The sequence below is a fragment of the Epinephelus fuscoguttatus genome, linkage group LG14 (genome assembly GCF_011397635.1).
Source record: "Epinephelus fuscoguttatus linkage group LG14, E.fuscoguttatus.final_Chr_v1".
In the NCBI taxonomy this organism is placed as follows: domain Eukaryota; kingdom Metazoa; phylum Chordata; class Actinopteri; order Perciformes; family Serranidae; genus Epinephelus; species Epinephelus fuscoguttatus.
The window spans coordinates 41,586,319-41,605,836 of NC_064765.1; the positions used below are offsets into that span (position 1 = coordinate 41,586,319).

Here is a 19,518-nt window from a genome sequence, read left to right on the forward strand (position 1 = left end):
AACTTCATTGTACACAGATGGATTATTAATTCTGCTAGTTAAGGAATAAATCATAGTGTCTATTATTTGTTTTCTTATTTCAGTTTAACAGCAATTACCAACAAAGAACAGCACAAGTCCAAACAAATACAATCAATTTCAAATGGGATGATTTACTTGTCATTTAAAAACTGATTCTATCAAAGAAAATTCCACATAAAGAGCAAATGTATCTTACCTTTCTTTTGTGTAAGAACTTGCTTTCGTCCAGCATAACAAAGCAATGACGGCCACCAACTTTCATTTTGCCTTGAGCGCGTAATTTGTGAATAGCGCGTCTGCAGACTTGCATATAGAAAAACACAAAGCATAATGACATTGTAACCTTTTCCTCAGTCTACTCGGGTTCTATCAGGTCCTGTCTATTCACTAGGTTCCGGTAAGGAGATTGGCGGTAGCACTGAGCATTAAAGCAACTGATTTCCAACCCACACAACACGTAACACAGAATGTAGTTTAAACGTTTATGTTCAGGTATTCAATTTCCTTTTCTTCAACTTAGAACGTTCAGTTTCCACACATTGAGCGTTTTGTTTTTCCACATTAAATGAAATTAAATTCACAGTATGAACTGAAAATTACCTGACTGGTACCGATGTATTAAGAAAATAAAGACAAAAAAAAAATAAAAAAGTAAAAAAATGTTTCTTTCCCTTTTAATGTGTTAAATTGTCCTTTTTATTCCCGGTTTTCCGTTGTTTACTCAGTTTATTTATTGTCTTCCAGGGTCCTCCAATGAGAAAACAGGGTTTTTTTCCCTTTATCAATCAGTTTTTTTTTAGCAAAAATGTAAAAAAAATATAGCCGCGAGCGGCAATCTGCGGGTTCTAACCTGTTCCGCCCCAAACCAGCCACCGTGACCCTCAACACCCACCGTGACCCTCATCTGCCGTAGTGCAAGACGTTCCCCACTTTGTCCCTGAAAGCTCCAAGCAATACATACTCTTTCCAAGTCACACATTTCTTGAAATCGGGTTTTCAGCTAGCCTACATGCTAATAACATTTGTGGTATACTTTCACATAGAGACTCCATTTGAAAATCAAAACATAAATTGAAATTTTACCTGTTGATGCGTATTTCAAAGTTTCAATAGGTATTTTAATGTTTAAGCAATCACAGTTCCATGATCATGATAACTTTGGGAGAAATCTGGAGATAATTATAGCGCCCCCATAAGGCCGATTGGGACCAAATTTTTTGAGCAGTAGTTGGATGTCATTTATTGTCCATGTACCACGTTTCATGTCCCTAGGTCCTTCCAGCTGGTCATAAATTAATAAAACGCAAATTATTACGGTTAATGTCGAATAGGCCACGACCACTTTCACCTATCAACATGGCACTCAAGATATTAGTTAATAGCCACTCCTAGAGCATGCATACCAAATTTGGTGTACTTCCATCCAATGGTCTTTGAGATACAGATGTGTGGCATTTATAGCGCCCCCTATAGGCTGAGCCCAAAATGCTTTGGGAGGCAGCTTCCAAGTCTCATTGTGGACCCACCCACCAAGTTTGGTGATGATAGGTCAAAGGGTGTGGGAGTTATGGCCAATCAATTCTAAGCTCCGCCCACAGCCAAGATTCATTGGTCCGTGGCGGCCATGTTTTTTGACCAATCTGGCTCATTTATAATAGAAATGAGTGTCTCGGTCCCCCGATGCCTCATACCAAGTTTGGTGTTGATAGCACAATTATTTCAAAAGCTTATTCATTTTACTGTTTTTAACATTATTAAAATTAGCAAAAATTCTGTAAGGGCGGCATTCATGGTGCAAGAGGCTTTTTTGTAGAGGACTATCAGGAGGATGTGTATGTAAAATTTCAAGTCAATAGCACTTGTGGTGCGGCGGGCAGTGCCTTTCAAGCTTTACACTCTATGTTAGAGCGCCCCCATAAGGCCGATTGGGACCACATTTTTTGAGCAGTATTTGGATGTCCTTTATAGTCCATGTACCACGTTTCATGTCCCTAGGTCCTTCCAGCTGGTCATAAATTAATAAAACGCAAATTATGACGGTTAATGACGAATAGACCACGCCCACTTTCACCTATCAACATGGCACTCAAGATAGTAGTTAAGAGCCACCCCTAGAGCATGCATACCAAATTTGGTGAAATTCCATCCAATGGTCTTTGAGATACAGATGCGTGGCATTTATAGCGCCCCCTATAGGCTGAGCTCAAAATGCTTTGGTAGACAGCTTCCAAGTCTCATTGTGGACCTACCCACCAAGTTTGGTGATGATAGGTCAAAGGGTGTGGGAGTTATGGCCAATCAATTCTAAGCTCCGCCCACAGCAAAGATTCATTGGTCCGTGGCAGCCACGTTTTTTGACCAATCTGGCTCATTTGTAATAGAAATGTGTCTTGTCATCCCCCAAAGCCGTGTACCAACTTTGGTGTTGATGGAGTCAAAATTGTAAAAGTTTATGTCATTTTACTGTTTTTCAAATTATGCAAATTAGCAAAAAATCTAGTCAGGCGGAGCTTAATGGTCCTTGAGGCTTTTTTGTAGAGCACATTGAGCTGGACCTGTGTGTCAAATTTCAAGTCAATCAGACTTATGGTGTGAGGGGCGTGGCCTCCCAAAAAAGCCATTTTTAAGCCTTAATTACAGCGCCACCATGTGGCCGACTGGGCTCATATTTTAATAAAAGTTGATGCACATCATTTCCAATCATTGGGCCAAGTTTCAGGTTTCTGGCTCATTCCAGCTCACGGGAATTTGAGCTCAAGCGGCAGACAACAAATAATAATAATAATAATAATAATAAACCGGTACAATTTTAGAAGGGTTCTACCCCTTCGGGGTTAGAACCCTAAATAGAGAAAATGAATTAAAAAAAAATACTGAGATCTCAGAAAATAAAGTGCAAATAAAAGGTGTCACTCCTCAGGACTGAGCCTGTCCTACCACACTGGTATCCACACTGTGATCCCGTTGAACCAAGAGCCTCCATGCAGCATGGCGGTGATGCGGGTTGCAGTTGAACCAAGAGCCTCCCCACGGCAGCGGCGGTAGTGTGGAATCACAATTGAACCGAAGAGCTCGTCGCTCACTAAAGACCAGCCTGCATAATATGCAGCGGAATTATTTATCAACTTAATGACTCTCTGTTAGTTTTTTTTTCCCCCCTGTGTCCATTAAACAATATAGCTCCACTGAACGAAATAAATAACAGGAACCACGAACATATGCAGCAACACATCATTTTAGCATCATAAGCTACAGCAACGGCTGTGGAGCCGCAACTGAGCTAACGCTCGTTAACTGCTCGTTAACTCGCTACCCGTTCATCACGGTAATGCGCATTAATAGCATATCATCACATCATCACGAAAAAACATATCTCAGTATCATTAAACATTTGTTAGCTATTCTGACTGTTTTTTTTTCCTATATACCAAAGCAGGATGACACTGCTAACAGAGCTAACAGACCGCTAACTCACCAGAATAGTCCAGAAAGATCGGGAAACACTCGTCCGAATTGCTCCCGTGATCAGTCTCACTTCTACCAGGTGCTACCAGGTGAGTTTCGCTTCACACTCCGTTTCTAACGACAGTTCTATCACACTTCAACACAAAATATCATCACATTTAGTCACCGAAGAGGACTCTTTGCTCTGCGGCTGCACAAGGTTTTTCTTTTTCCTCCTTTTTTTCTGTCCCTCCTTTCGCACACACGGAGAGCTGCAGGTGATGCGTTCAGGTAAGCTCAGAAATTTCACTACCTGCGAGAAACAACTACGATGCATTCAAAAACATTCAAAGGGTTCTGGAAATCACAGTGCAATAAATTTAACAGGGTTACAACATCATAACTTTAAAGTCATGATAGGTTTCTGACATGTATAGAATAATGTATAGCCAACCAGGTTCATTTGAGCAATGAAGAATCTTTAATTATCTTGATGGGGCTTATAAGCCAGTTTACAAAAGGCATTTCTCATTTTACTAAAGGAAAAATGTGGTGTGATATCATACTTTTCTCAAAGACGAAGCCATCTTTGTTAAGGTTCTGCTACTCGCTGGAACACCGTCTTCAATAAGGTCAACTTGCCTCATGCGCAGTCCTTGCGAAAATCTACATGAAAACAAGAACAGATCACTAGCCCACCGGATAAAATCTGAGCCAGAGCTCTATTCCACAAAGTGGAAATGAGAGGGGAGAAACTCCATGTTTTCAATTATATACCATCAAATTTATTTATAGAGCACATTTTGAAACAACAAGGTTGACCAAAGTGCTACACAGTAATAACATAAATGCATTGTCAGGGCATTAACGTAAACTCTGGGCCGGTTTCCGTGGTAACTCACTGTCTGAACTTAACTTGTTCACTGGCAGGTTTTCCTCAGCAAACCCAGAGTTTCTTTCTGTCTCCTCCCTCTTACAGAGCTGACATACTGCTTTATTTCCCCATTGATTCAGTCCATATCAAACTGCATACTGAAGCATAGTAATTAGTGGAGGTATAATGGTTGGATATTAGTTTACTGGGTCTTCAAGTTACCACTTTTATGTGCTGTCACTTTCAGAATAAAACACCTGCATGTCCTTTTTACAGGTGATATATTTTTTTATTCTTTAACACTGTGCAGACAAGACAGCTTTATTTACTCATTGGTCCTACTTTTCCACAGCTTCATACCAATTTTTTTTCCCATTTCAAGTTAGTCCCATCAGCAACAGACAAAGCAAACCCACCTGTAAATGAATTCTAGGTGGTTCTGAAGGGATCTGCGGGACTTGTAGAACATGGATCCTTGGCGAACTGAAACACTTCTTCCTCTGTGTTGCCTGCAAATCCTGTAAACACAAGTTACTTGTTCATGTATCCATTAGCTACAAACACAAACACAGACAGCCTAAAGATGTAGGATATTTTATATCAAAACTTTAACAAAAAACAAAAAAAACATGAACTTATTTGCTGCTCCATGGATATATCTAAAACAAGACAACATATTTTTTACTAACACAAGCAAAACATTTCCCCTAGTCTTGAAAGTTATTAGGTTATTAACAGTGTTGGGCAATAACACGTAACGCGTTACTGTAACACCTTACTTTTTAAATGTTACCGTTACAATATGGTGCGTTTGTCCGTTACTTGGCAAATTCATTCATCTTTGGCAAGCTGCAGTGTATTTTTTCCTGTTTACAGTGGCGACGCTTTGTGGGCGTGTTTCCGGGGAAAGTAACTAGTAACTATAACTAATTACTTTTTTAAGTAACTTGCCCAACACTGAAATAAGTATACGTTTGTTTTGTTTTTTTAAACTTTATTTTTAAGTGCAAAGTATTGAGGTTTTGTACAGGAGAACATAATGTATAAACCAAACAATACAGAACAATCAGGTCACCAAGGGAGATAATGTAGTGTATCAGAAAGAAAAGAGGCAAACAATTATAATTTTCTATGTGGCACGGGGTTACAGTAGTCCATGGGTGGGGGGATGAAGAGGGAGGGAGTCTTTCCAATGTTAGTCCAATCAGTCTAGATAAGGAGTGGGGAGGCAGACATGTCCATAGGGCATAAGCAAGTCAGCGGCGGGAAATGATAAAAGGGTTCATCAGCATTGATATCAGAAAGAGTTTCCAGAGTAACCCAGTCAGACTTACAACATTAATTGACATTAAACATCCGTCTCAGTTGTGAGCAAGTAAGGGAAAAGAAAAGAGGCATCGTTCTTCACCATTTTCTCACTTACATATAATAGCCATTTCGACCAATACTTCTGAGCCTTATTACCATTAAATCTTAGGGAGAAGGTCAGCATTTCCATTTCGTATATTTCCTTTACAATGGCTGTCCATTCTCTCACCCTCGGTGGTTCCCTGTTAAGCCATTTCCTTGGTACTGATTTTTTGCTGCCTGTCAGCAGTATTTTCAGTAAGTACTCATCCTGGGAACTGAAATCAGTTGGCAGATTACACAAATATATAGTTTGAAAGTTATACTCAATTTCAAAACCAAGAATTGATTTTATTTCTTTAACTACATCCAGCCAGTAAGGTTGGATTACTGGGCAACACCAAAAGATATGATAGTGGTCAGCCATCACATTACTACATTGCCTCCAACATTGCCCAGACTCAGTTCCACCACTCTGTAGATATTTTCTTCTCAGGGTTATAAAAAACCTGATAACATTCTTCCACGCGAACTCCCTCCACTGCCCTGAACTGGTGGTGGAGGAATTAATTTGACATATGTTTCGCCACTCGTCTTCAGTCAGTGTTATATTTGCTTCCTTCTCCCAAGTACATTTAACATAGGATGTTGACATTTTTTTGAAAGATTGTAGGCATAAGTATATTCTAGAAACCACTCTCTTATAGATTTTACCTTTATAGGCATCAATGATAATGTTAATGAGGTCCCTATCACATTCCCCTAGTGTTTTAATGTTTCTGTCAAAATAATGCCTAAGCTGTAAGTATCTATAAAAATCATGCTTGTTTAAATCATATTTTTCCTGCAGTTGTTGGAAACTGTCCAAGCCAGTATCGGATGAAATTACACAGTATGAAGTAATGTCTTTTCGGGTCATTTCCCTAAATCTCAAATCAAGCTGTGCTGGTCTGAAATCTTTATCATATTCAACCCACCTTAATAACGGTGCATTCCTCTCTGAGTGTGAATTGCAGACCTCTTTGAACCAGATGTTAAGGGGGACTTTTGTGAGGTCACTTAAATTACTTGAATGTATAGTCATGAGGCTTTTATCACCTAGCAGAGGTTGAAGAGGGATATCAAGTTGACTCAGTTCTATTTCTTTCCATTTGGCATCATATCCCTCTTCACACCAGTAGACAACATACTGCAGTTGTGCTGCTTTGTAGTAGCTCTCCAAACATGGGAGTGACATCCCTCCTTCGTCTTTTGGTAAGTGTAAAGTTTTATATCGTACCCTTGGTTTCTTATTCTGCCATATAAACCTGGAGATCGTCCGATTCCACTCGTTAAACTGTTTAGATGGTATTTCCACTGAAATGGACTGAAAAAGGAATAACAGTTGAGGTAGAACAGTAATTTTTATAGTTTCTATTCGGTTATGCAAATCAAGTGTCAGCGGAGCCCATCTATTCAAGTCATTTTTAATTTTGTTTGTAAAAATACCATAATTTGCGTCATATATGTCCTTTAAGGTCTTGGGAATATTTATACCAAAGTATTTCATAATTTTAGTTTTCCATTTAAATTTAAACATTTTGCGTATGTCTTCTTGAGGTAAGTAATTAAAAGAGAGGGTCTGAGTTTTCTCTATGTTCAGTTTATATCCCAAATAGAGACCAAATTGACCGAGGCAGGACATGAGTTCAGGCAGACTGGTATCGGGGTCGGACAAAGTCACCAAGATGTCGTCCGCGTATAGACATGTTTTATATTCTCTTCCCTTAAGTGAAACTCCTATAATTTTCGGTTCTTCCCTGATTTTTTGAGCAAGTGGCTCTATAAATAACGCAAATAAAATGGGACTTAATGGGCAGCCCTGCCTGCATCCCCGCTCCAGAGGGATTGTGCTTGAAAGACTGCTGTTTATTTTGATACGGGCCGTTGGTGAATCATATATGGATTTAAGACATCTTATAACTGTATCATTAAAGCCAAAACGTTGTAGAGTCAAGTACAGGAACTCCCACCGCACGGAGTCAAAAGCTTTTTCTGCGTCAAAACTAATTGCTAAAGACTTTGTATTACTTCTGCTCATAATGTCCATGAGCTGTATTGCTCACCTCACGTTGTCTTGGGAGCGTCTGTTTTTAACAAAACCCATCTGGTCCGTGTCGATCAGGTCTGGGATGATATTTTCTAATCTATTAACAATAATTGAGGTGAATATTTTATAATCAGTATTTAAAACAGAAATAGGTCTATATGAGCTGCACTCTGTCTTGTCCTTTCCCGGTTTCGGTAATACAGATACTATGGCTTGTTTCCAGGATGGTGGGATCTCGCCCCCTTTAAGCACATAATTAAAACATTTTAGTAACAATGGTGTTAGGGAGTCCCTAAAAGCCTTATACCACTCTGCCAGAAGTCCATCTCCCCCAGGTGCTTTACTCGTTTTCAGTTTTGAAATGGCCTTATCAATCTCTGCTTTTGTTATGTCTGTGGTTATTCGTTTGTTTTGTTCTATGCCAATAGATGGTAAGTCTAGGGAGTCTAGGAAGTGCTTTACTGTAGGGGGCTCTGCTAATTTGGGTTGACTGTATAGGTTCCTGTAGTATATTTCAAATGACTTATGTATATCTTCTGTTCTATGACACATCCGGTTGGTGACGGGGTCTTTTATTTTGTAAATGGATCTTTCAGACTGTTGTTTTCTCAATCTCCAGGCCAATATTTTTTTCGCTCGAGGTCCATTTTAAAAATAAGTTTGTTTGATATACTTAAGTTTGAGTTCCACCTCGTCGTTTAGTTTCTTATTTAGTTCTGATTTCACAACCGATATTTGTTCCAATATTGCAGGATCATTAGTCACTATATACTTCTGTTCCATTGTGTCTAGTTCATTTATCAGGTCACTGAGTTGCTTAAGTTCTTCTTTTTTCTTTTGCGAGGCCCACATTATAATTTTTCCTCACAATACTGCCTTTGCAGCATCCCATAAGGTACTCGGTGTCACTTCTGTGTCATTATTAAATTCTTCATAATCCCTAGTTTCTTTTTTAATAAAATCCACAAATTGGTTATCATTTAGCAGAGAAGTATTAAGTCTCCAAATGGAGTTTTTGAGCTGAACATCTAAATGTACTTTCAAATATACTCCGGAGTGGTCAGATACGTCCCAAACACCAATGTTACAATCTAATACTCTGTGTCTGTCTGTTCTAAAAATAAAAAAATAATCAATTCGTGAGTAAACTGCGTGGGGGTGGGAAAAAAAGTGTACTGTTTAGCAGATGGGTGAAAGTCCCTCCATACATCAACTAGGCCAAGCTTTTTAATCATTTTCTTAATATACAGTGACTCAGAGTTAATTTTTTTTGTTGGGTTTGAGGAGTCCATGGTGGGATGCAACTGCACATTCCAATCCCCACCACAGATCAAGACACCAGAAACTTCTGCAGCTATAAGGTCAAATATTCTGTTAATTAGTGTCCTGTCTTGTCCTGGCGGTCTGTAGACGTTAACTAATGTTACTTCCTTTGAGTCTAACATTCCTCTCACCAAGACGAAACACCCTTCCTTGTCCGTGATCTGTTTGGAAAGCTGGAAATCTACTTTATTTGCAATAAGTATTGCAACCCTCTTGCATGTCCATTTGTATAAGAAGAATAGAATGTATTTTTAAAACCCATTTTCTTAAGTTTCTCATGGTGTGTTTTTACTAGATGAGTTTCTTGCCAAAAGATTATATGGTGTTGTTCCCTCTTCATCTTAGCTATGAGTTTTCCTCTTTTAGTTGGATTTTGTAACCCATTAACATTAAGGGTTATGATTCTATATTCTTGCCGAGACATAAATTGTTTAATACGCTTATTCCCACCACCATGCCCTCCCCTGTTGACCTTAACCTTTGAACTTGAATAAAAACAATAACAAAGAACTTGTAACTTGAAAACACCCTGATAAGGGAAATGAAAGAAAAAACAGCTTCCAAAACAAAATGTCCCATACAGAAGGAGTCTTGATTGGAAAGAAAAGCCTCCAGTAAATGAAGGGTCTCTCCAGTGCAAACTGACATAGCTCAGTAATGAGTACAAGTCCAGTGCACACACGGAGTGAAGCAGGCTCCCAGATCAGCGGTCTGATGCTTTGATCTATTTACAGCAAACTATAGCATTAGTAAAGGCTACAGAAAACGGGCTTAAAATATAAAAGCCTGACACAGAGTCCCATTTTAAATAGGGTCAGATCCTAGCTCTTATGCTGATTTAACTCACTGTGTTAGAAGTCCTACCACAGAGATGTCAAATTGTAATTTGGGTGGTGTTCATCCTTATGTGGAGGCTGTGTCCTCAGCATCACGGCGAAATCCGATGAGTTTTTTCCGAGCCCTCTCTCCGTGCGTGTCCGAGTTCCGTTGCTTGGCCTCCACCGTCTCCCAGGATAACTTATTCAACCTCTCCATCGGTGACACCGCCGCGGAGGCTCCCTCAGTGCTGCCACCGCCCGGTGTGAGCCCCCTCTTCTTCAGATCATCCATGGCATCTGATGCGCTGTCGTATAGGACGGGGCCGCCCTCGAAGAACACCCGAAGCTTAGCTGGTGGCGGGGTTTGAAAGCGGAGACCTTTTTCTTTTAGGAGCTTTCTGATGGGGTCGTAAGCCTTTCTCTTCTTTTGGGTCTCCGCTGGGTAATCTTGATCGAAGTATATCCTCTGTTGTCCAAGGCGAATCTCTCCTTTTTTCCACGCGGAGCGAAGTACCAACTCCTTGGTTCTGTACTCCAAAAAATAAATCACCATGGAGCGGGGGCTGACATTCTGCGGCGGTTTGGGACCCGGAGCCCGGTGGCAGCGTTGAATGCCAAGATCAACGTCATGCAGCGACAGCTCAGCCTTAATAAAACGCTCAATAAATTCCTGCAGGCTGCTTCCCTCTGTGTCCTCAGGAATCCCGTACACACGGACATTATTTCTCCTTGAGCGAGCTTCTAAGTCAGTCAGCTTGGCTTGAATTTTATCTTGATTGTTTAAAGTTTGAGACAGCACCTCTTTCGCTGCCGCAGTCCACTCCTCCATATCTGCCACCTGCTGTACTGCCTCCTCGGCTCGGTCTCTGGTTTCTATCATGTTGGCCATAATTTCGTTCAGCTTTCCATTAACGTCCTCCCTGAAGCTAGCCAAATCCCTCTTCATGTCGCCAGAAAGGTTGTCACGGAGGAAGCTTAGTTCGTCCTTGACATCTGAGCGAATGGCCAATATCTCTTTGTGGATGGCCCCGATGCTAGCTTGCAGGCTATCCATAGCCATGTGTTCGCCATGCGCGTCTTCGTTGACTAATCCCGTTAAGGTTTTCTCGCTGTTTTTTTGTGTCTGGGTCAGTTTGCCGGTATTTTTTCACGTCCTCCCCCTTTTCATCGTATATTTTACGAATTAAAAAGGTTGAAACGGCTCTAATTTGGGGGATTTGGCAGACCATGCAGGGAGCGTCTGTTAAACACGTCCGTTCACCTCGACGCCATAACCGGAAGCCCCGAAATAAGTACACGTTTGCTACAGTAGTAACGTTATACAGGGAGAAACAATGGCACATCATAGCAAATTGGCTAGCTAGCTTTTCTTACCAGTGGAAGCCGTCGTGTCTCTAAACCTGCACAGCAGTCATCGGAGTATCGCATGATTTACACTTCATTTGGCGCTTCAAAATTCCCTTGTTCTGCATCCACGACACAATCTTTCTTCTATTGACAAGAGTATTTCTTGCACGCAACAATTCGGTTAATCCTCGCCTTAATTTACCCATTTTGTCAAGAGGGTGGCGGTATGCTCCTTTTCCGTTTGTTGCATAGACTCTATATCCACCTTATTTTCAAACACGGAAGTAAATAGTGATCAACTTCCGTTTTTTGTGCGTGACTTCCGGTCAGCCGCTTTCCCTCATGCTTTCCCTTACCGGAGCTAACGGTGCAAGCTAATTTTTTTCAATTTTCAGTTGTTTATGTTAGACAATCAGTTAGTTAGTTAGTTAGTCTGTGTATTTTGTATAGATAACTGTGCCCACGTTTCCATTATAACGGAAATTTATTCCCTCTAAACGCGAATAAATCGCACGTCAATCATAAACTAAGAACCAAAAAAGCACAATCTATCCCGAGTGAGACAAACTGCTTGATCCCCGTCTCCAGTGTACCAGCAGAGAACCTGCAGAACCGAATCAGTGAAAAAACACACCGGGCTAAGCCTCTCTACCTGAGCAGCTGAAGCTGCGGCTCGCACCCTCGACACACAGACGGTGCTTCTGCATACCAGCCAAACGTGTGCGCAACTGTGAGAAATAAATATGTGAGGTGTACGCTACTTTTCTATCTTTTTTTTTCCTTTTCTTTCTTTCTTTCTTTCTTTCTGTCTTTCTGTCAGCGACATACACTCCTAACACAGGACGGGTTGTTTTAATTGACTGAGTTGATCATTAAGCCATAGTGATGCGCGGATCGGCTCTGATAGCACCTGAATCAGCATGTACGCATCAACCATCCGGCCGTTACAACATGATTAAGCTAGCAAAGCAGTTTTGTGTTGCTGTGTGTGGTATTTATTCAGTTTTGGGAAATCACGATGTCTAGAAAGCATCAGTGGCTGCAGCTGACAGGGACAGCTAACGTTAACACTAGCAGCAAAGTCATCATCAGGATTGTCATCCGTTAAAAGCCTCCCGTTGTCGGATACAACATGAAACTACTCCAGTTAGCTCAATCATGTTGTAACTAAGACATCCGCTGGAGAAAATATTTTTTTCACGGGCCACTTTGTGAGTTTAGTGAGTTATTACAGACACGGCTAACAGCTAACGGTTAGCCCAGCTAATCTACGATAACCATGTTATTAATTACACACAGAGAAAATACTAATGTTTGTTCAGTCATTGTGTTTATAGACTTTACAAACATCAGATTAGTCTAAACGGTGATTATAGTGACGTGAAAAATGTGATATATACATATATATAGCTAAATTCAGTAAGGTAAACAACAAGGCGATTCCCATTTACACAGTGGTAAGAGTGCTGGACCGGAAGTGTCGCACAAAAAAACGGAAGCTGGCTGCGTTCTGTTTTGCCTCCGTGTTTCCGTGTCTTGTGTCTGTCTGTGCTTTGTTGCTAACCGCCATTAAACTGCGCAGAAGAAGAAGAATAAGCGGGAGGTTCTCCTCGCGCATGCGCACAATCCAGAACAGATCGCATCCTGCTTCAAAAAGGTGAGGACTATCTTGCTGAAAAACATGTGTCATCCTTTTTTGTTTGCCACAAACTTTACTTTCTACAATAATCCAAAAATCAGTTTGCTTTTAGGAAGGAGCCAAGACAATTAACTTCCGTTTTTTTTCTCTATGAGTTATTTGGTGAAGTCGGGCCTCCTCCCACATCACGTTTCTACTTTACTGCATGCGTTCAACTTCAGAAAGGGGCCTTGAATGGTTGTATTGGTAAGAGATGGAAAAAAAAGGAACAAGACAAATTAATTATGCGACTCAAGATTCACGAAAAATAAAACCACCCGCAAAGACAGAATGCAGACACAATATCAGACTAAGCTAACTTTGAGTTTGCTTGCTAGCAAGGAAACCTGCTAACTTACACTAACGTTACACACATTTTCTCCTGTGATGGGCTTGTTGCAGGATTTTTCATTTTATAGCTATTGTTATTTTTTTCAAAGTTGAAAAGTTAAAAATTGATGATTATTGCGGAGATGTAAACAATTGAAGCTATATACATGCAGTAGTAATTATGGTAGGTTAGTGTAAAGCTAGCAAATTGACAAACTGTTATAAATAGCCAACTAATTTTATTGGCATCTTAAGATTTTTTAAAACAATCTGTTATTGGTAAGAAGAATTTTCATAAAAGTGCATCCCTCACTTTTTTGTGCATTTGACTGCTGCATGTATATACAAATTACGCAATAATTCTTTCTGAAGACAGCAGTGATTCACATGTAATGCATCTGTAATTGATATCATTATACCTAGATTATTGTAACAATAATAGCATTTTCCTGAAACTCATAACATGTGCCTTACTTTTTATTCATCTAGCCAGCTTCAACCATGAGTCGTCGCAAGGTGAATGCCAATCCCACAGATGATTCATCCCCCCAGAACAGCATAAAAGGTCTGGTAATATTAATTTTTTCCTGGTAGAATTGTAACATAATTGTCGACATCTAGGTCATTGACTACCAAATATTAACAACAGCATTGTTTTTAATAATGTGTGGCACAAGGTTCTCAGTATGGTCCATGTCTATGGCTGATGTAGTGGCTGTACAATATATTGTTTCAACATCAACATCGCAATGTGCACATACACAATAGTCCTATCATCTGACACTTGATATAAGACAAATTAAGATAATATAAGAAACATTCTTTGTTGCTTGACACAAAAGCAAAACTGGCAGGGCAGGCAGGTGATACACAGACTCTTCATGTACAGCAATTAGAGTGAGTGTGCAGTGACACATTGACCAAGTGCAGATTAGTTACATCTTAGAATCTTTGAGACCTTTGTGTCAGCACATAGACACATAATCTGGGATTCTTAAATTGTGTTGCAATTATACATGCCTCCTGTTATTATTCTTAATGTAAGAGAATTTCTTATTTAAGGATTACTTAATTTGTAATTATTTCAACAGCCTCACCAAATGCAGTTCAGGAGGTTGAAAGACTTAAATTACTTCTTGAGGCAGAGAAAGAGAAGGGCGTATTCGTGATGAAACCATCTCCCTCCTCAAAGATGACAAAACCTACCTGCAAGGACAACTTGGGAAAAAAGGATGAGCTCATCCATCAGCTACTCTCCAAGAAGGATGATGATAATTCTAGAGTCATGTCTGGCAAGTCAAGTGAGTAATTATCCATTCACATTCATACAGTACAAGTATTCTTTTTTCACTCTCCAATAGGTTTTCTCTGGCACACAGAAACATGTGTTTTCATTTTCATTCCTTTCTCACAACTAGATCACTAGTCACAAAATTTGTTTTGTTATTTGCAGGTGTCAAACGCAAGCATGGGGATGATAGAAAAGCCCCTTTGAAGAAAGCCAAACAATTAAAGAGCAACGTTATTGACGATGAAGAGGAAGAATTCAGTTCTGTTCTTTCTGATTCATCTGAAGGTAACAAAGGCACAATTTATTACATACAGTTGAATCAAATCCCACATTTCTTCTCATTGTCTGGAAATATTTTAATGTTAACTTCACAAACAGTAACATTGAATTTGTCTCTTTGCACACCCTTTATTGACACATTATACTGTATACACTGTTTCCCTGCATTACTGTACTATTGGCAAGATCAGAGCACAAGGCTAGCTGCTGTTCAGTGCCTCACTCAAGGACAACTTTGTAATGCACTGTAGATGTAGTATTGTCACAATACCAGAATTATGACTAAATATCTTGATAGTGATACTGAAACAAGTCCATGGCAGAAATCTAAAACATCCTGGAAATAACTGAATTCATTTTTTTAAAATAAGAAAGTTGAAGTTTTTAAAGAAAAAAAATTCAGAGGAGGCAGAGCAGAAATTTGCACTATTTAGAGGTATCTTGTCACAGCTGCAGGGCTATATAATAATTGAACATGTTTTAATAAAAATTAAATTACTCTGCTGCTGTTAGAGTTTGGGCGTAGCTTCTCCCTTTCCTTGTGTTTTCCTGTTTTCCCCTCCCTATTGTGTCATGTTTGTCTCAGTCTGTCTGTGTTGCTGGGCGTGGACTCTGGGTTCCCTCCTCCTGCCTGCCCATCTGATCTCCTGCAGCTGCTGGTTCTCCTCACCTGCACCTAATCTCCAATCAAGCCCTGCAGTGTATATAACCCTGGTTCAGACCTCCAGACTCCGCCAGATCGTTCAGTCTCTGTTGCGGTACAGACGTCTAGGCTTCCTTTCCTAAGACTATTTGGATCATTTGTATTTTTGGTGTTTTTTCCTGGACAACCAGTTTACCTGTTTTTTCTCTGTGCCTCAGATCCTCCTTGCCAGCTCCACCACTATACAAGACTCGACCTGCCTCAATTCTGTCTTCAGCAGCCAATTTGGTTTCTCCTCCTTCAACTCCACCACCTGCCCTGCTCCGCCGAACCCAACCTGTCCACTCCAGCCAAGCCTTCAACCAACTTTCCTTTTTTCCCAAAAAAATAAACTGTCTAAACTGTTCAGTCTTCTGGTGGTGTCTGCTTTTGGGTCCTAATATTGAACTGCCTTAACAGCTGCAGCTTCTGTGTTTAGCTCTTTAAATGACAAATGTTGGTCAAGTGTGTTCCCATGTTTGTTTTTCCCACACATGTAGGTGTATTTTTGACAACAAAAATGATACAAATAACAATAATTGCATTATTAATTGATAATTAGGTCACACTCTTAGTTTTGTATAAGTTTTTACTTGCTTTACAGAAGGGCTTTGCCTTCACTGTCAGTTCTGCAGGCAATAATGCCATATTTCCCTTAGTGCATATGCTTTATTGACACATTTTGTTTGGTTGGGAGAGGCCATGTTTATCACTCTCTCACCTCCCACCTGTTTCATTTAATTGACACATTCAGATGTATGTCATCATGATGACACTTGTTTTATCACCTGTGAGCCTGTATTGCCAAAACCAATCTCTAGCAGCTTATTCCATGGGTGCTATATATTTGTTTATATTTTGAAAGTTGACACTATCATGATCCTTGATCCTCCCTTGATTTCTATTCTAGATTCATCCATGGATAGTCACCGAGTGAGGAAGTCAAAATCTCCAGCCTCTTCCTCCTCTTCCCGCCATCAAGTTAAACCCTCGAACACTGATGACCTGATTGGAAGAAGACGAGGTAATTGCTCATTACAGTTTTGACAAGTTCACACATCTTGACAGCAAGCTTTTAAAACAAAATCTGGTTTTAATGTGCCATTTACAGCTAGAAACACCAGGGGCATCATTGCTCGCTACAAGATGGCTATGGATGCCTTCAACCGAGGCGGTTCCTGCTTCCCATCGCCACCCATGTCTAACCATGTCACTAATTGTTCATTTAAGTGTTAAGGTTAGGTTTGCACTTGATGCCGATACAAGATCAGTATTATTTTTTTATGATGACAAAGAGATTTATTTTTATTCTTTTCAGTAGCATTGGGTGAAAGTTTAAAAATGTTTGCCACATGTTAAGTTAAAATGAATGCAGGTTTGCACTTGTTAAGGTTTCTATTTTGAAAATAAAGTTGAGAAATAGAGAGACTTAATAAATAAAATAAATAGAGACTTTTATAGTGGCTGCAAGTCTTGTCATGGCAGCACACAATGCTGTTTCTTCTGTTTTAGCAAGTCTCACCAGGCAGTGACCAGTAGATGCAACTAAATCCTACACACTCAACTTTTAAGATGGTAAAACAGTTCTGTTAATTTCACTGTTAACAGTTCTACCGTAGAACTGTTTTCATTGTTAAAATAAAGCTTGAAAAAATGTGTTTTGTCTTTTTCTCCCTTTTAGTGTTTTATACCAACAGTAACTAAACCCCAAAACCACGTTTTCAGCTGAAAACTATTATGTCTACGTATTTAGTAGTGTCTTTATATTTTAGTATCTGACATAATGACTTATGATGCAGCATAGATTCTTTTAAATGCATGCAAATGTGTTACACTTTACTTAACACCAACAATGAAACATTACGATGAGGTATGCTGCATTACAGATGCATGCATATGAACTACACTTTACTTAAAGCATACATTGATAACTTATGATCGTTCATGGAGTATTATAGGATCCTATGAGCCCTTACAACAGTCTATTGTTGAGGTGTGTGTATAGAGGGGTACAAGTAGTCAAAACGTATTATAAGCCCCATCAGTCAGTCTGTAGTTTATAACCAGTCAAGAGCACTCATAAGACCCTTGGATTTATAAGTCATTATAAGCTAGATTTATAGTTATTCATAACTGTGGATATAGTGCACCATAAAGCATTATGAGTGTAGTTATAATGCATTATGATTTATTATGATGAGCATTATAATTCACTATGAATGCGCTCATAATGCACTATAGATGTGGTCTTCATAGAAAGTCTTACCCAAAATTCTATTTAATCTCCATTTCAGAGTGGGTTTCGCAGAGGTAGGGGTACAATGGACTCAAATTTATGCCTAGAATCAGATATCAGGAAGGCACAAACAAACAATGAGGTAGTGGTAGCAGTCTTTTTCGATGTTGAAAAAGCATACGATATGCTCTGGAAGGAAGGACTTCTTATCAAACTAAAATCTTTGGGAATTGGTGGCAAAAGCTATAATTGGATTATGAATTTCTTGTTTGGTAGATCAATTCAGGTAAGGGGAGGTACAGAGTATTCTAGTGTATACACAGTTGAAAACAGAACCCCTCAAGGCAGCGCCTGCAGCCCGCTCTTATTCAATATTATGATCAATGACATCTTTGATCAAGTTGAGTGTACTGTAGGAAAGTCCCTGTACGCAGATGATGGGGCATTGTGGGCAAGGGGACGTAATGTGTCTTATGTCTCTTCTAAAATGCAAAATGCAATAGTTAAAGTGGAAAAATGGGCAAATGAGTGGGGATTCAAACTTTCATTGTCAAAGACACAAGTAGTTTGCTTCTCAAAGCGTCGAAGAGTACCTGTCTCTTTAAAACTCTATGGACAACCTTTAGAGCAAGTAAAAGTAGTTCGATTTCTTGGATTGTGGTTTGATGAAAGACTTACATGGAGTGTTCATCTAGAAAAAGTACAAAATAAATGTAAAAAGGTGATTAATATGCTTCGTTGTCTGGCAGGACAAGAATGGGGAGCAAGCAGGGCAGCCTTACAAAACATATACTGGGCGTTCAGGAGATCTGTTCTGGATCATGGCTGTATAGCTTACATGTCAGCAGCAGAAATTTAAGGAAGCTTGATATCTTACAGGCTCAAGCCCTTAGAGTATGTAGTGGAGCTTTTAAAACATCGCCAGTCTCAGTTATGCAGGTGGAAATGGGAGAAATGCCTCTAAGAATAAGACGAATAAAGTTAATGCTGACATACTGGGCTAACCTTCAGGGACAGCTTGATTCCCACCCAACCAAAAATGTTCTGATAGAGTGCTGGGAACACAGTAAATCAAACTTTGTAAGTTTTGGATGGGTTGGTGATGCAAAGGCTAGAACTGCAGGATTGAGTCATAGTACAGTCCTTCTGTCCCAGTCTCTTCCATTCCTCCTTGGTTATTCCCTTTACCGAGTGTAGATTTGGCTATACAAAAGGAATTAAAGAATAAATTAATAAAACGTCCAGTGTGGAGCATAGTCCAACAATATTTAGATCAGCATTATTCAAACTCAGTATTCATTTTCACAGATGGTTCCAAAGATCCCACTACAGGAAGTACAGGTGCAGCAGTATTTATTCCAGACCATAAACATATATAAAGAAACGGTTATCAGATCATGTATCAGTCTACACCACAGAACTCATTGGAATATTAATAGCCCTGCAATGGATTTTGGACAACAAAACACCAAACACAGTTATAGCATCTGACAGCATCTCAGCACTGACAAGCATAGGGTCTGGAATGTCAGTCAGAAGAGACATCATTAATGAAATATTTCATATCATGTATGCCATTATCAAATTTCTGAATGACACTGAATTAGTTTGAAGAATTTAGTTTTGTTTTTGTTTTTCCTGCTCTAATCGCCTGTTCCACACTCCAGTCCTGTAGGTGGCGGTAATGCACCTTAAGCTGGTTTGCCAACCGCCATTAAACATCAAAGAAGAAGAAGAATTTCTTATGCTATATGTACAC

At 39.6% G+C, this 19,518-nt stretch overlaps 2 protein-coding genes across 3 annotated transcripts in view; one reads left to right on the forward strand and one right to left on the reverse strand.

Moving 5' to 3' along the window:
* The window catches only part of LOC125900989 (uncharacterized), a 21,564-nt gene extending 17,822 nt beyond the window's left edge, over positions 1-3,742 (reverse strand). Inside the window, exons 1-2 of one of the 2 annotated variants that reach the window (XR_007450912.1) lie at positions 2,959-3,097; positions 218-324 (exon numbers count right to left, since the gene is read on the reverse strand). Coding sequence is in view for 1 of the 2 variants with exons in the window: in XM_049596332.1 (XP_049452289.1) it covers positions 2,959-3,004 (46 nt within the window). In the remaining variant the exon portion in view is untranslated. Of the gene's footprint in view, positions 1-217; positions 325-2,958; positions 3,116-3,496 lie in introns of those variants that run through there. The other variant, XM_049596332.1, reaches the window with a different exon arrangement.
* On the forward strand, positions 3,556-17,093 carry LOC125900983 (uncharacterized). Its single transcript, XM_049596328.1, has 9 exons — positions 3,556-3,575; positions 6,865-6,940; positions 13,761-13,836; positions 14,363-14,572; positions 14,725-14,847; positions 15,428-15,599; positions 15,703-15,871; positions 16,434-16,547; positions 16,635-17,093. The coding sequence occupies exons 2-8, from the start codon at positions 6,911-6,913 to the stop codon at positions 16,458-16,460; spliced, it is 807 nt and encodes a 268-aa protein (XP_049452285.1). The 5' UTR covers positions 3,556-3,575; positions 6,865-6,910; the 3' UTR covers positions 16,461-16,547; positions 16,635-17,093.
* The last annotated feature ends 2,425 nt before the right edge of the window (positions 17,094-19,518 follow it).

Bases quoted from the DNA above. Each gene is read 5' to 3' on its own strand.
- LOC125900983 (XM_049596328.1), top strand. From the start codon at position 6,911: ATGGGAGTGACATCCCTCCTTCGTCTTTTG. The intron at 13,837-14,362 runs GTCTGGTAATAT...TTATTTCAACAG, and splicing joins CCCCCAGAACAGCATAAAAG to CCTCACCAAATGCAGTTCAG. The intron at 15,872-16,433 runs ATAAACTGTCTA...TTTCTATTCTAG, and splicing joins TTTCCTTTTTTCCCAAAAAA to ATTCATCCATGGATAGTCAC.